The sequence below is a fragment of the Barbus barbus genome, assembly GCF_936440315.1.
Source record: "Barbus barbus genome assembly, chromosome: 19".
Classification (NCBI taxonomy): Eukaryota; Metazoa; Chordata; class Actinopteri; order Cypriniformes; family Cyprinidae; genus Barbus; species Barbus barbus.
Window position 1 is genome coordinate 3,250,019 of NC_136747.1, and position 17,810 is coordinate 3,267,828.

Here is a 17,810-nt window from a genome sequence, read left to right on the forward strand (position 1 = left end):
GATAATGTACAGGCAGCCTGTAGTTACCGATTCGCGTCAGGTCCTGATCACACTGTCGGGGCTTATTTCGCGATAACTACCGGCTGCCTGTACATTATCCCTTACATAGATGCATGCATTATATACAGTAGCTATATCCACTATTCGCCACTTACTCTTAATTTAATAAAATCAGAATAATACTTGCGTTTTGGGGTTTACATAGTTATTTTTGGTTAGTGATGTTTTAATCATATTACTTGTCTGGCATTAATGAAGCGTTAATGTTGAGCCTTGGAGTCTGTGCTGGGGCAAAAAGTTATGACAAAAAATAAATAAAATAAAAGCCAAGATAAAATGTGATCAGGTGTTGGTTATGTTTCACAAAAGACATAATCAGCATATAGTGGCTTGAGTAACTGATTTAATTTGGAGTATAACCACTGGTAGATTTATTAGTTAACTTTGTTATTGATCATATGATATACATAGTTTAAGATCTGACAGTTTTATGAGTAACGTGAAAGACTTTTGAAACTTATCTGGCTCTAATATCTTTGCTTTTTTTTAACAAACAGACTTCAAGAATCAGCATAAGAATCTCAACAATGGTGACAGTCAACATAAAGCTCCATGTTGCAGTGCATTCTGGGAGCACCAATCAAATGCGACATGCATAAATTATGCAGCTGTCTTAGTATTCTCTTCTATTCTTACAATTTCCTTTCGTTTTGCTATTTTGTTGTGACTTTTTCTAGCGTGCTTTGTGATGTTCACAGATGATCTGTTTATCTGAATATGTCGATTGTCGCCATTGTTAAGATTCATACGCTGATTCTTGATGTCTGTATGATAATGCAGCTTTAAGCTTCTAGTGCCGATTTACTTTTAAAAGTCTTTCAGACTAATTTTAAAACTGTTGGATCAAGCTTTATATTTCATGTGAACAAAATTAAGTATTAAACCAATCAATGATGATGCTCTGAATGAAATCAGATATGAAAGTCACTAAATGCTGATGATTTCTTTATTGAAATATAACCATCAACACCCGATAACAAACATGTCTAAACAAACACACAGTTATAGCAACCAAAGTAACTGTAATGTTTTAAGTCAAGGGTCAAGAGCCCAACTAAGGCAAACACTGACCTCGATAATAGTAATTAAAATGAAACTAAAACATCAACATCTAAAGTCAGTTTGGTTATTAATGCGTGAAGCTGGTGATGCTGTTTATGGAGTTGTTTAATCATCCTCTGCTGAGATCTTGAGAGATTTAATGTCTTCTTTTATCTTGTGTTGATTTCATCTAAGGCTGTGGCTCAAGTCATTAGTCGTTGTAGTCTCGTCTCTTTTTTCTGTTCTTGTTTCTCTTTCTTTCAGTGATTAATGATTTTGTTAACAGCAGGTGTTCATCAATAATGCTCAATCATCACTCAATTACTAAACTAATTATCATTAACTTTAACAATGCTTCAGTGTTACCTTTTTAACTCTCTGAGTGTAGATTATATAAACACAGGGAATGTTGATTTAACGCCGGGGGGTTTGATTTAACACAGGAGTTTTACTGTGTACTACTACCACTACTACTTATACTACTAATACAATCAGTCAAATCTTCAAATTCATCTTTTATGTTGTTTATTCTGTGCTTTCTCTTTTTCGGTCAATGAATCACACTCAAATGAGTGTCAAAAAAACAGTTTAAGGAGGCAGAGGAAAAGTTAGCCATGCGTAACCATAACTATCCAAGGTAACCTTAACATACGTGTTAAAAAAAAAAAAGAATGTAGCCTGCTGTTGATTGGCTCTTCCTACAGACTAGGGTGTCTGACAAACAAAAAACACTGCTGAGAAAACTTTTTTAAAGTACGGTTAAATTTTCTCACTTTCATAAACTTTTTGTGTGACAGTACTACATAGTACGTAAGTTCTAAGCGGCCATGCATTATTATAATTTTTCTGTCTTGTTTTCGAAAGTTAAGTTTTGTCGTTATCACAACTTAATTTTCTCGTGATCTCGACATAACGAAAGTTGTTTTGTCGTTATCACGAATTAATTTTCTCTGTGTATTCGGCATGAGAAAATGCTATAGAAGCAGCATCATCGCAGCATCATGGATGATCGTATTCGCTTTTACTTTGATCAGGGACTCACTCAAACTGAAATAATAAAAATAAAAATATGGTATAAGTACCATCCCAAATATTGAAGGTGTTGTGTGTGTGACCGACTACATTGATCCATGATAGAATACTTGTCATGCATATTCATACTCGGACATTTTAGCTCTGTGTCTGTCAGTGATTGACGACTTACACATAAGTGTTCGACACTTGAGAAGGAGGCTGTCGGGTCTGCAACTTTATCGTCGAAGACAATATAGCGACCCTGATTTTCTCACGATAGCTACAATTACGTCGTGAGAAAACGGTTTTTAGGTTGAGATCAACAACTTTCGTTATGTCCAGATAACCACAAAACAACTTTCGTTATGTCGAGATCACGAGAAAATTAAGTCGTGATAACTACAAAACAACTTTCGTTATGTCGAGATCACGAGAAAATTAATTCGTGATAACGACAAAACAACTTTCGTTATGTCGAGATCACAAGAAAATTAAGTCGTGATAACGACAAAACAACTTTCGTTATGTCGAGATCACGAGAAAATTAAGTCATGATAACGACAAAACAACTTTCGTTATGTCGAGATCACGAGAAAATTAAGTTGTGATAACGACAAAACAACTTTCGTTATGTCGAGATCACGAGAAAATTAAGTCGTGATAACGACAAAACAACTTTCGTTATGTCGAGATCACGAGAAAATTAAGTCGTGATAACGACAAAACAACTTTCGTTATGTCGAGATCACGAGAAAATTAATTCGTGATAACGACAAAACAACTTTCGTTATGTCGAGATCACAAGAAAATTAAGTCGTGATAACGACAAAACAACTTTCGTTATGTCGAGATCACAAGAAAATTAAGTCGTGATAACGACAAAACAACTTTCGTTATGTCGAGATCACAAGAAAATTAAGTCGTGATAACGACAAAACAACTTTCGTTATGTCGAGATCACAAGAAAATTAAGTTGTGATAACGACAAAACAACTTTCGTTATGTCGAGATCACAAGAAAATTAAGTCGTGATAACGACAAAACAACTTTCGTTATGTCCAGATAACCACAAAACAACTTTCGTTATGTCGAGATCACGAGAAAATTAAGTCGTGATAACGACAAAACAACTTTCGTTATGTCGAGATCATGAGAAAATTAAGTCGTGATAACGACAAAACAACTTTCGTTATGTCGAGATCACGAGAAAATTAATTCGTGATAACGACAAAACAACTTTCGTTATGTCGAGATCACAAGAAAATTAAGTCGTGATAACGACAAAACAACTTTCGTTATGTCGAGATCACAAGAAAATTAAGTCGTGATAACGACAAAACAACTTTCGTTATGTCGAGATCACAAGAAAATTAAGTCGTGATAACGACAAAACAACTTTCGTTATGTCGAGATCACAAGAAAATTAAGTCGTGATAACGACAAAACAACTTTCGTTATGTCGAGATCACAAGAAAATTAAGTCGTGATAACGACAAAACAACTTTCGTTATGTCGAGATCACGAGAAAATTAAGTCGTGATAACGACAAAACAACTTTCGTTATGTCGAGATCACGAGAAAATTAAGTCGTGATAACGACAAAACAACTTTCGTTATGTCCAGATAACCACAAAACAACTTTATGTCGAGATCACGAGAAAATTAAGTCGTGATAACGACAAAACAACTTTCGTTATGTCGAGATCACAAGAAAATTAAGTCGTGATAACGACAAAACAACTTTCGTTATGTCGAGATCACAAGAAAATTAAGTCGTGATAACGACAAAACAACTTTCGTTATGTCGAGATCACGAGAAAATTAAGTCGTGATAACGACAAAACAACTTTCGTTATGTCGAGATCACGAGAAAATTAAGTCGTGATCACGAGAAAACAAGACAGAAAAATTATAATAATGCATGGCCGCTTAGAACTTCCGTAACATAGACTTATCTTCATATTTTCTTTCATATGTTATGGGAGGCAGCAATAAGGTGCAATACCATCACCTACTACGCTGAAGTGTCAACGGTTACTGGCACTGGATTATTTACAATTCTGTAGATCTAGACATGTGGAACTGGGGGAGGTGGAGGGTTTAAATTATCAAAAACAGGCCTTGACACTTTTTACTGATTGATTGATTGATTGATCGATCGATTACATAGTTTTCTGTAACTGAGCCTGATTACTCATATTGAAGTAGACTATGCTCATTTCCCATTCCCATCATTTGAAGATTAAAGTTTGTACGTGTAAGTAGCAACTCTTTCCACTGTGTGTGTGTGTTTTGGTGTGTCTGTGTACTCACTTCTAGCAGTGCAGTTATGTGAGTCCATGAAGGTGTGCGCGGTGCGATTGTCCTGTTGCAGTGTACTGTGCTCTGTCGTACTGCAGTCCAGTGAGCCCAGCTTACGCGTCTTCTCCTGGCGATACGTCATCACCGCCTTGTTTATGTTCACCTTCTTCCTGCTGCAGAGTATGAAAGATAACAAATGAAGAGAGACTGCAAGGACTGTAAAAGAAGAGAGAAAATATATTAAAACATGGGTGGAAAGGATTAATAATAGAAGAGGATTGTGAGAAATATGCCATCTGCAGTAATAGGATCTGCAGCTTTAAATGTAGAGAAAATGTAGGTGGGACTTAGCCAGGTCAGTGCTAAATGGTGGTTGTAGCATGTACCCGTGCGGTTGCTAGGGTGGTTGCTAACTGGTCAAAAGTCATGTTCATCTCTATTTCTAGATGTGACAGTGGTCGCGCCTCCAATGTAAGGCTAGGGGAATTGTATCCATTTATTTAAAAGCAATAACACACCTGTCCTCAAGCCACATATCTTGATCAACAACACATGCATTACTATATAACAGCACTACATTAAAAACAGGGGAGATATTGACAGCAAAGAGACAAAGAAAGTAAGACAGCAATAGAAATGACGGTAAAAAAAAAAAAACCAAACATTGAAAATTTGGCTAATCTCCAATAAATCAAAGCTAAACAACAGCAGCTGATGAGAAAAGAATGGAATCTGATGAGGGAATGACTTACGGGTAGTAAGGGTACGAATAGATGTCCCTTCTGGAGAGCATGAAGAGAGACAGAAAAAAAAACATGTAGGTTAGCCTTTCTTCTAGTACATTTACATCTACGCACTTGGCAAATACTTTTATTTAAAGCAACTTACACTGAATTCAAGCTTTACATGTTTAAGTGCATGCATTCTCTGGGATCTGATCCACTGACCTGTGCTTTTGCTAGAATCATGCTCTAGTGTTTAATCTGCAAGTTATCAGGCAAGTTACCATGCTAATTACTCTAAGATGCTGAGATAAACATCGGTCTTTAGCTTCATGCCTGATTATGACACATATGAAAGCACACTGGTTCCCAACTGGCTTCACTACTTGGCTTTACTACAACTCTCTCATATAATTTGCTGGTAATCTACTGTAGCAGGTAGTCACAATTTATCTGAATCTAAATAAACAATTGTTTATTTTTGAGTTTCATATTCGTTAACTACATGAGGTAATTGTGTTGGCCTCTTTAGAACTTAGTTATTGCTTATAGACTCTTCGTTTTGACACATTACAATGTCTTTAAAACACAAAAGCAACAATATTGCAGCGATGCACAAAACATCACTCACACAAGTCACTTTAAAAACAAGCTTATAAAACATGGTTTTATAAAATATCTCTCTATGCAAATTTTGCAAAGCAATTATTTATGTGACTGTACCTTTATTTTAGCATGCGCTTGCTGTTTCTCCTTGGTCACATGATGACAAATTAAATTTTAATTGATGTGTTAAAAATCACGTATTATGAAAACATTTTAAGTTTCAGAACACAAAACGTCTGAACTTCTAGAACTTTCTAAGGTCGCACAGATGATAAATGAGTACAATAGAGGTTTATGTCAAATATTGCGCTGTTTCTGTCTGTGTGTAGCACCAGCTACTCTGCAGATCCCTCAGAAAAACCATAACTTTCAAAACGAGAGGTTTCAAATTTATTTTGAAAAAGATTTCAGTTTGATATCAACAGTTTGAATGGCATATTTTAGCACTCACTGATTTGTAAATGTGTCACAAAATGATTCAACTTTACAAGAGATAAATGAATGAATGAATGAATGAATGAAAGAATGAATGAATACATAAATAAATAAATAAATGTATGATATGCTTAATAAGCTGTCTTCTATTTTTTATTTGTTAGCTAAATTTTCATGCTTTGGACTCATGTAAGCTTGTCACATATAAAGGGGTCACTTTTCTTCATAAATGTCAGAAACAATTTGAAAATGACCATGCTAATTTAAATTATGACAGATTTTTGGTAGAAAATCGTTCACTTTAATGACTCTACATTATTGCATTTATTACTACGCAACAGCAGAATACAGCATTTGACCAATCACATTGAAGTATTCCAGAGAGCTACGTAATAATAGTGAATAATGCAGTTCTGAGGTACTTAATGTACCCGCCCTCGCTGTTCCCAAAGCGAAACAGAAGATTCTGTTAGAATTTGTCATGTCTGAGCAATATTTCAGCTGTGAGTTGGGAGCCGGCTCTAATTGAATCAGTTAAACCTTTGAAGCTGTGTTAAAGCATTTTGTGCACCGGTTTATTACTGTTTCTGGCCGCCGCTGTTGTTGGTGTGATGTGACGCTGTGAAGAACATCTAGAATTGGATTTGATTTTAATTGGATCTGAGCGCACACATGCTCACCCTTTCTTCACAATAACCGCGATGGCTCCCAACAGGAGGATGAGAACAACCAGCCCCCCAGCACAGGCCCCCAGGATCAGACCCATGTCCTCGGTATGCTGGGAAACCTCCAGAGCTCGCTTATGGTCCTTACAGGCCTCTGAGAGGAGAAAAACAAAGAGTAAATAAATGGAAGTGAGAGAAAGGCCAATGAATTCATATAATTTATATCATGATTTTAGCATGGTAACGATATTACAATGTTAATGCATTTGGTCTTTGTGGAATAGATCTGCTGCAAAGCAAGAACAGGAACTTTCTACTGCCAATGCATGCGGTGCTGTAAACATTTAAGCATACCTGCAAACTTGTCGCTTTTCGGCGACAATCGCCACTTTTATTGTCAATTGGGTCATTCACGTGAATCGTGTAGAACCGGAGAGTTTTTTTTTTTTTTTGGGGGGGGGGGGGGGGGGGGGGGGATTATGTCTTGCGTTAATTGACATCTGGGCCGATCGGAATCTCTACTGAGCTCGCGCCTGTGAAGAGAGGGAGATGGGGGTGGGCTTGCGTGCCATGTAGGCCATTATTGGACAATTCTTATAAATTACATTTTTTCTGGACCAATCGGAATCTCAGCGCTTGGTTCAGGATCTTGAAACACACTGCCATCTGTGTTCGCGCCTTTCAAGAGACACCTGACCTAATGTGGAAACTCTGATGGAAATTGAATTCAAGGTAAATCAGTTTTTTTGGAGCTAAACAACAGATATTTGTTTGCTTAAGTCAAATAACGTCAGCTAAGTTAGCGTTTTTTTTCATACAGTTAGCCTATGCTTCGAGCAAAATGCTTAATAGCAAGCAATACAAGCGGATCCCAATGCTGGAATTTCCGCAAATTTTCTAGCCATCTAACATTGTTAGCTAGTTGTAATGTTAATTCCTGCATTGTCTGACCGTCTTGCTAACTAAAGTTAACCATTTAGCATGCTACGTAAGTATATAGTATTTCAGATAGCCAACTTAGGTTGCAACCTTATCATTAGCCCCTAACTTAAGCCAGGTGCTCTGCCCTGAGTTCTGGCTACTACTCCAATTCTGAGCTACCCTGATTAACGACACGTTATGGAGGTTGTCGTGTGCGCAGCAGTCATTCAAGTCAGCTGGATGTAGCCCTACTTTTAAAGCGTTTTTGATGTGTTGATGTGGGTAGATGTGACTGTTTAGACAACAGCTGATGCGAGAGTAATACAGTGTAACAAAGCAATTTGACGTCTTGTTGCATTGAATGCGGCGCATTACTTGTAAACAATGTCTATTTAGAATCTGGCGAACGTGCAAGGCTAATGCGTTCACAGTGTCGGCGTCGCCCATTCTGCACCCCCCCCCAAACACTGTCACCTTTTTTTCTCTGATGAGTTTGCAGGTATGTTTAAGACATACTGCTGCTGCACAAATAGCATGTTTAATAACCCATAGCAGATCTATACAGGTGGAGCTGGGGAGGTGGAGGGTTTCAGAGGAACTCTGGAAGCGTGCTACGAAATGCTCTAGCGAATGCCATTTAAATATACAGCAGAAAGCTCATTGGCTGTGTATGCAACATGAATGAATCAGCCTGTGCCAAGTTTAACACTGTGAATATCATCAGTTTGTGTTAAAGACCCATCAGCCTGCGCCATCTAAAGTTTCATAACAAAATTCAGCATTTAGCAAAATATTGATGTTACAGTAAGACTACACAAATAAGAATTTAATTCTGCTATTTAGGGCTGTGTGAAATATCAAAAACATAATTATTATTATGTTTTCTTTAGACAATGTACAAGTCTGACAGTGGTCCTACGTGGTCTTTTCCATTTTAAAATGGTTTACAAAAAATATAAGTAAATACATACTGTTATTTACTACGGTGTATTCATAGTGTCTTGATTATGTTAACTACATTTTACTGTATATTTTTATACACTACTGTTCCAAGGTTTGTAGACAATAAGTTAGTTAGTTAGCTAGTTAGTTTGATAGTTTGCTTGTTTATTGAAATAACTTACTTTTATTTGGCAAGGATGCATTAAATTGATCACAAGTGACAGTAAACAATATAAATGCTGCTCTTTTGAACATTGAATTTATTAAATGTGTTGTGGTTTTCACAAAAAATATTAACATATTAATATTGATGTTTTCAATATTAATAAAAATGTTTCTTGAGCAGCTTATCAGCATATTAGAATGATTTCTGAAGAATTGTGTGAAACTATAGACTGTAGTAATGATACAAGAGTTATTTTAAATTGTAATCATTTTTCATTGCTGTTGTCACTGTATTTTTGATCAAATAAATGCAGTCTTGGCGAGCAGAAAAGACTTCTTTCAAGAAAAAAAAAAAAAAGTAAAATCTACCCAAACTCATGAATGGTAGTTCATCTGCTTGGTAACAAGAGCTGAAATGTTCCAAGCTGTTCGTGCATAGATGAGTTCCCTAAAGTTTCAAAGACTAAAAACTCAAACTCAGAGAGATATTCTTTATAAAAGTTAAGACTTGTCTACGCCCTCCTAAAACGGCTCATTTAAACACGCCCCCACATGTCTATGTCACTGTGTGGGAAGATTTGCATAGCACAGCCCAAATTTATACGCAAAGAAAGAGGGCGTGATTTTTATTCTTGCTGTAGTATTGTTGTATTTCCTCATGTGTGACGATGTGTGATTCCTCATGGTCTATTCATGCTGCTATTTGCGCATATAGCTAAAGCCCTGAAAGGAAAAAAAAAGAAGAAAAAAAAAGAAAAGCTTTGTTTGTCGGTTTAGGAAAATAATCTAAATGAACAAAATGCTGTCATTACACAACTCTCCGAAATGCTCTATGCTGCACGCAAGTTCAGGCTAACTCAAAAACTTAAGTACACAAGCTCAGACCTGACGTGAGATTTGATCGTAGCCACCGCTCGCGCCCATATTGAGAAATTCCAAGTTTTGCATAGAAACGACCGTGCGCCCAAATTTCAGTCGTACAATCGTTTCGTAAATGAGGCCCATTGCATTACACCAAATACACAAAATCATTTTATTTTTAGCAACGTCATATGACCCCTTTAAGCAAGTTCTCAACAAATAAATTAACATCCAGAGATATATTTGAATATCATTAAAACACTGAAAATACTGAGATATAATTTGCCCAGTCAAAGCCCTAATACTCCAGCACAGCACATTATCTCAAGCAGCAGATGAGCGTTAGAAGATTAGAACAGAGGCCAGGTAACGCACAACTGCATGTTAATCTGCTGAAGGTATCGCAGCGGTTGGAGGGAGATGAAGAAACGGTTTATCAGCATCAAACAGCACATGAACGAGCCACAGGGGAAGAAGCTCAACCCGGGGTGCCCTTGGAGCGAGAGCAGACCAGGTCTCTGGCAAATTGGGGTCAAGTCAGTGATGCACGGGTGTCCGTTTCTTGTTAGATTACCAAAGGTCCAGCTCCCAAAGCTGAGAATACTGGGGGAAATTTTAAAACCAAGTTTTTACAGCCAACTTTGTCTCCTTTCCCAAATATTATGATGCCATACGGGCTTCCTGTTCCTTGAAAACAGCACAGATTTCAACTAAAAAAATGATATGGGAACAGGCTGGAACATGCAGTGCTGACAATCTAGTGTCTTAAATTCAACACATTTTAGAAAGTTTGCCCACTCTGAAAAACAACCGACGATTTAGATGTCTCGTTCCAAACAGGTTTGGCAAGAGCATCAGTTATTTATTTATTTATTTTGTTATTCAATCCAGTTCAGAAAGAAACAGTCTGCAAATACACAATCTGGCAACATTTCAGTGAGCCCAGCATTCGAGAGTCCATTGATCACGGCTGCACCTACTGATCGCAAACTTGACCAAGAGAGTCACGAACTGAAACTGGCAGCCATTTTGAAAGTGTTCCTCCAGTTTTGTGGCTCTCTGCATCTCCATTTTCTCTCTCTGCGAATGCAGTCAATTTCCAAACAGCTCCAGAGAACAGCATGAAATCTCTCTCTCGATTAATTTAAGCCCCTGCGGTGCTTCTAAAAGCAGAAATTGCCATTTGAAAAATCAAAGGGATGGAAGTGCATCATTATGCCATCTGCTGTAGGGACATTAATTACAATATCATTGATGAAATAAATTCCTAAATAATAGAATACAACGGTTAAAACTTTTTGCAGCATGTACTTCAATTCTTTAATCGCTTTCTAAAGATGAACTTGCAAGCTAATTATTGAAATAATGAAGTAATTATTGCTTTCATAAAATAGCCACTCACTCAACCGCTAGCTTTGAACAAAAACTTATTAAAAACTCTTATTTTTACTCCATAGCATTTTGAGATACATGTTCCTGTTTTTTTTCTCGAATAGCATTAAGAGGTTCTTTCAAGACTTTCAAAGCCTTCCTACAAAACATTTGTGCATCACATGCACACTTGCAAAGCTTACTCAAAATGAGGTTTCAGTAACATTTCCCATGAAGCTTGCATTCGTTATGCATTATAATGCATGCATAATGCCTTATAAGCAATCCTATAATATGCTGTAGCATATCATGAATAATCTTAACAACAGTAATAATACTTGCCTTTTTCTGGTAAAAATGTTCAAAGCAAATATTAGAAAGCTTTGTTGATGTTTGAAAGAAGACTTTGATTTGCCACTTTGCTGTCACGGATGTAGTACGATACTGTGCAGATCTTAAGTAAACAATGTCGAGATGAAAGTAAAAGATACAAAAATATGAGATATATAATCCATTATAACCTAAGTGGATAAAATGATGTCCATTGTGTGTCCATTGTAAATCATACAGTCTTAATATGTATAACTACAAATAGCTTAGTATTTAGTATTGTTGTTATGATTATTCATGAGATTTTTATTATTATTATTAGTAGTAGTAGTAGTATTTTATTATTTATGTATTTATTTTTTTAAATAATACTATAAAATAATTGTTTTTATTATTATTTAATACCCCTTTTATTTACATTTTTATAGTATTATCACACTGTATATAGTATTATTATTTGGCTATTATTACAAAAAAGTGCAATAATATTGTTATCATTTATTATTATTATATATATATTTTTTTTTTTTAATTTTAAGATATATTTAATGGGTCACACTATGTATGAGGACCAAACCAAATCTCCAGGTGCTCTTAAACTTAACAGGCTGAAAAACGTATGTGCACCCCTGTTTATAAGCCATTATGCATGCATTATAATGCATTAAGAATACCTTTATAATACATTTTAAATAAAGGTTTTGTAGAAAGTGTTACTGAGGTGGCTTTCTAAGCTTTCACATTAGCCACATCTGAAAGCAGCATGGCGTGCATCATTCACAGATTTCAGTTTCAGAATGCTTTCAGTTAATACAAATTTGAATAAATAGGAACATGCTGGGAAATGCTGATTATCAATATTGATTATGGGAAGTGTATGGCCACTGAATGCATTCGGTTTTGCACTGTTTTACAATAATTCAATAGCCCATCATTAATTATTCTGCTTATACCATAATTACCACAGCTCAAGACATTGTTCAGGTGTTATATGTCAAAACATTTCTCAGGGTTTTGTTGTTAAAATATTATTTTGTGTAGAACTAATTTCAGTAACACTTTATTTTACAGTGACCTTGTTACACATTACACGTACCTACTATACTAATAACAACAACAACAGTCAATTATGCATAATTACATGCAATAATCCTAAACCAAACCCTGCGCCAACCCCTTTATAGTAAATACAAGTTGTTCATTAATATTACTCAGTTCTTAAATATATAATTACTCTGCAACAACAACACCATAAAATAAAGTGTAACTAATTTCTTAAGTATCTCATAAGTTGAAAAGTGATTTTAAAGCTAGTAATGGAGGATATAGTCACTGATGTGCAGGTATTCAAGACTCAGACAGTGTGTGTGTGTGTGTGTGTGTTCAGAAGTAGCATCTGTCTAATAGCAAAGCTGCTTCAAGTTAACTGCTGTAAGAACAGCAACATTACCACCTTGCTACTAAGAAATGTCACAGCTTTTTAGTTGCAAAAAGGAAAGTGGTGATAACATTTCAGTGCATATGTATGCTTCTGTGTGTGTGAGTGTGTTAATGATATGCCACTATTTTGTGAATAAGATTCTTGACACCTGAGCTAAAAAAAAAAAAAAAAGTTTTGTGGCTGATTGACTTCATTAGACCATCATGCTGTGTCAGAAGTCTGTTTGAAATCAGTTTCTGGAGGTACATTTCAAAGCAATCGCTGCCTGTGTATTCATTGGTTTACAGTGAATCTCTGATGCTTTAAAATGTCTGAGAACTATTTTTTTTATGATAAAGCCCATGTTCTTTAGTCTGTTTCCTCCAACTTCTTTTTGGCTTTATCTGTTTATCTATTTTTGTTTGTCAGTCAGTTTCTATTATGTTGGCTCACTAATCCAAACTTGAATGAGATTGTGTAATATTTGAATTATAATACTAGGTGGATTGTGCCCAACTATCACCACTGGTGTTTTGAGAAAGAGCCACATTAAAGTAACAGATATGCATTCATCTCTTGGCAAAGTGTGAGTGAGTCCGCAGCAGGGACATTTGGTTAGCATTGATGTATAGGCGCTGTCAATGAGACATGCCCTCAAGCGTGTAAACAGTGCAGATAAAGAATGAATTACCTTTACGAGCGATCCGAATGCAGTTGATCCGTGTCTCCTGAGGATAAAACAAAGAATGAATACAAGTTATCAGGGCTATCTGAGGGTGAGAGCATAGCGTGTGTGTGATTTATGTGAATATCTAACTAGAAATCTCACGGGCAGCCAGAATTAAATAGAAATGCCTTTGATGACATGTACTAGCAAAACGAATGAGAACATCAGCTAGACACGAGCTGTTATACTGTCTAAAGTCGACATATGTTGTCTGCTAAGTCTACATCCAAAATGAATAAAACATCAGAAGTGGCATATTTTGAATGCTTTACATAATCAGCAACATCTAAATGTTCTACCTAAATGCGTATATAGAAGGAGTGAGTATAAGTGAATATATATATATTTTTAATTTTTATTTATTTTAATTTTTTATTAATTTTGCAAATCTCCTTTCCAAATAATGTGCTAGTTAGCAAGTTTCACGATGAATGCGGCTAAAGTTTACAGTCTCTCAGAGAATGCGTGTCTCCCAATGGAGGGAGAGGGGCGGGGTCAACAGAGCTCATTAGCATTTAAAGGGAAATGCACTGAAATGGCAAGGGTCAAAAGGGTGTTGTTTACACTACCATTGAGAAATTTTAACCAATGTAGGTTATGGACTTTTCATTAAGACCCTAAACAATCATATCAACTTGTGGAAAATGGGCATCCGATGACCTCTTTAAGGGTACATATACTGTATTTTACTATTTGACTCTAGTAACATACTAACAATAGCTGTAACATACAATATGTTTTAAGGGTCTGTTTCGACGACAATGATGTACCACAAAACAGGAAAGTTATTTATTTGCATTTTTTTTTTAAGTTTCACATACAGATCCCTGTTCACGTGAATCAGTGAAAATGGCTGAAACACTGTAGTATGCATGCTAGGCCTGTAGTGATGTCACTAAAGTGCATTTAGACTGAACATGTAATAGGCATATGTATGATGCCAACATGTTCACAAATTTGCGTTTTTATAATTTACACAGAGAGGATAACGGTATAATTTTCAAAAATGTACACTCTGAAACCTATTTTTAAATTTACATTTTTAGGCCCCAAAATTGATATTGTGTAAATGAATCGCCAAAACACATACAAAGTGTTTCTGTTTTTAGTTCTAAATGCCCAGTTATAGGTGGACAAAATGGTTAGAACACTTGGCATATTTAAGTTGTTTTTGTTGAATTGGCCATTACAGTAACCATAAAACAAACTACTGCTGGAACTATCTGTGATGGAAGGAATCTACTAGAACATTGAAAATGATGGACTGGCCCACTCAAAGTCCAGACCTCAACCCCATTGAGCAAATTTGGGTCGAGTTGGAAAATAAACTGGACTACGGTGGCCGAGAAGTGCAAAACAAATCACGATTCTGAAAACAAAATAACAAATTACAAATGCAAATGCAAATCTAAAAAACAAAATAACAATTCTGAAAACACAACAACAATTCAGAAAACATTATAACAATAAGAAAACACAATGACAAATACGAAAACAAATTATTTCAATTATTTAAATTGTTATTTTGTTTTCAGAATCGTGATTTGTTTTGCACTTCTTGGCCACCGTAGGACAGATCTATTGTACATTCAAAGGAAAGCCTTTGGCTTGAGTTGCAGAAGGAATGGGATAACATTAGTGTTGAAGTTCTACGGAAATATAATGAAACTATGCCAGAGATATGTGTTGCTGTAATTGCTGCTAAAGGTGGTCATACCAAATATTAAAGTTAAAAGCGGATAAAAACAGTATGACTCACTTCACCTGATATTTGTTGTGCTCAGAGCAACCATCTGCATGTTTCATGAAAATTAAGAAATTAAATCATGTTTTGGAGGGAAAATATTTTCAGATCAGTCAGGTGTTCTAACAATTTTGGCCACCACTGTATATACGCGCATATTTTTGGTTTTGTAAAAATTAGAGAAGGGAGCATCCCATTTATTTTCGTTTTGCAAGCATCATGTGAATGCTAGTAATGAAAGTTCTCTGGACATTACGAAACGAGTAGTGAGTGCTTACAAGCGGTAACTTTTCAATGTTTAAAAACAGTAGGCAAACATTCAGCTAAAAAAAAAAAAAACCTAATTTTTAGATGTCCTTGTTAAGTATTGAATAATATTAATTAGTACTCTTGCATGTAATTTATTGTTATTATAATGTTATTATAATAGTAAGTACATGTAACAAGGACTTTAAGAACCTTAAATTAAAGTGTTACAAAAAAATCAATTAATGTATAAATAACATATTGAGAATGCTGTTAAAGTCAACTTAACTCTGAACAAAAATTAACATTAGAGGAACAAACTTTATTCATAACTTTGAGAGAATCTTGACAGAGCATTTCTGAGAATGTTTCCTGTTAGCTTGGAATACACACCTTCTTGGGTTAGATAAGGTACAAAGTTGGCCTATTGTACAGTGACAAGCGGTTGTAGCCCTGAATGTATAATTTGTGTAACTATGATTTCAATAGATTAGTCATCAACATGTTTATATTAATATACAATATTGTAATTAGCAAAAAGGGTTTAATGGCCTTATGATAGTGCCTAAGCATCTCTCACACACACACACACACACACACACACACACAAACAGGGTGAGCTACACAGACGTATTATCAAATTAAGATTTACAGGTGCAAATTGTGGCTTTATGTGGCAATTATGCAAATTCATCAACCTAGATTGGAGTCGAGACCTTTCTCACCCAAACTGCCTGTAAATTGCCTTTTAAATTGAAAATCAGTCCCGAGTTGCTTTCTCCTCTCTTTCACCGGGGCAGATGTGACATATTTACCACCGTATTTTAACATGTCATTAAAACATGTGTTCGGCAGTCCTCTGTCGAGGTTGTGGGGCACTGAGGGGCAGCGCTGAAATTAATCGCTGTCAGATGATATACGATATGATATGCAGGTCACGCTCAACACTGCTTTACAAGTAGCTGTTAAGGGTAGTAATGCCCAGCAATTTCCCACAATTCAATATGGTCAATATACAGAGTGAAAATGCATCTGTCTGTCACACCTGATTGACTTTTATGTGTCCGTAGGAATGTGAAGAGGAGGAATTATGAATGCCACTGCATTCATAATTCACTGAAGTGGAGTGGAGTGCAAAAGTTGCTGCATAGTTTGAGGTCCTCTCAAGTCTGCAGTGCAAACAATGCGGGATGAGTTATGTAGTGAAGTTTAAAACTTATTAGTGGGATTAAGGGTGTGGAGCAACAGTAGTGAAGCTTGCCTCTCCTACTAATAAATTCTGTTTTATTCTAAAATGCATTTGTCTATTTTAAAACCCGACGCATATGCCTACTGAGCTGCAGTAAGCCACTTTAGTCAAAGTAATTACTGTTTAAAATCAGCACAAGTCTAATAGAGCGAACCTGCACCTAATTATCACAAATAATTGTCAAAATAATAAGCAACAGCACAGGCGAGCAATCAGCGTCGCTCATGTTAAAAAGATTTATTTAGGCTGATTAAGATGGAAATGCGTGTGGGTCAGACAAACAAAAACCTGAATGAATTTGACTCATCTTGCACCTGAATAAACTCACTTTGAGTGGCGAGTGGCAGACAGCGTTGAGTGGCTGATGCTGCTGTTTATGGCCTATTATGTATTCATTACTTCCCATTAGAGGAGGGATTTTCAACGCAATCCCATTATTGGATACAACGGTACCTTTGTTTTGTTTGTAGCGATGAGACAGCCAGCCAACATGAGTCAAACCGAGTGTGTTTGTCTTGTTCTCTAAATCTATAACCCCCAACTCACCCTTTTTTTTTTTACTTCAGGGACACTACAGAGTCATTTCCGTGACAAAGCGACAGAATACAACTCCGCAGGCCTCATTAAAATGACAATTCATGATCAAATGCTTCTCTTTATTGCGCTTGCAGAGGAACTTTCATGTCCTGCAGTCTGGATCTCTGTGTATCACCTCAATACATCAAACAACTAAATAAGCAGCATCCTAATAGAAGTAAATAGGATGTTATGTTGTGCTCAGATGAATCATGTCCTTAAATAGCTTCCCAAGGTTGCTACAGAAGCAGAGTGTATCTTCACTGGTAGTTATTTATTCTCATTAATTATATAAGTATACATAATTTATCACTGTATATAGTTTACTTGTCTGCCATCTAATTCCCAACTCTCCACCCAACATCAAAGTTGACTGAAAACGAAGAACTGGTTTTGGTGCATTAAGCAAGCTTA

At 36.0% G+C, this 17,810-nt stretch overlaps 1 protein-coding gene across 1 annotated transcript in view; it reads right to left on the bottom strand.

Moving 5' to 3' along the window:
- Nucleotides 1-17,810, bottom strand: part of LOC306885840 (receptor-type tyrosine-protein phosphatase U-like) — a gene marked incomplete at its 5' end in the record, with an annotated part of 272,816 nt that overhangs the window by 63,489 nt on the left and 191,517 nt on the right. The window contains 4 exons of the mRNA XM_079442620.1: nucleotides 4,429-4,589; nucleotides 5,169-5,198; nucleotides 6,860-6,998; nucleotides 13,546-13,582. Coding sequence (XP_079298746.1) covers nucleotides 4,429-4,589; nucleotides 5,169-5,198; nucleotides 6,860-6,998; nucleotides 13,546-13,582 — 367 coding nt within the window. The remainder of the gene's footprint in view (nucleotides 1-4,428; nucleotides 4,590-5,168; nucleotides 5,199-6,859; nucleotides 6,999-13,545; nucleotides 13,583-17,810) is intronic.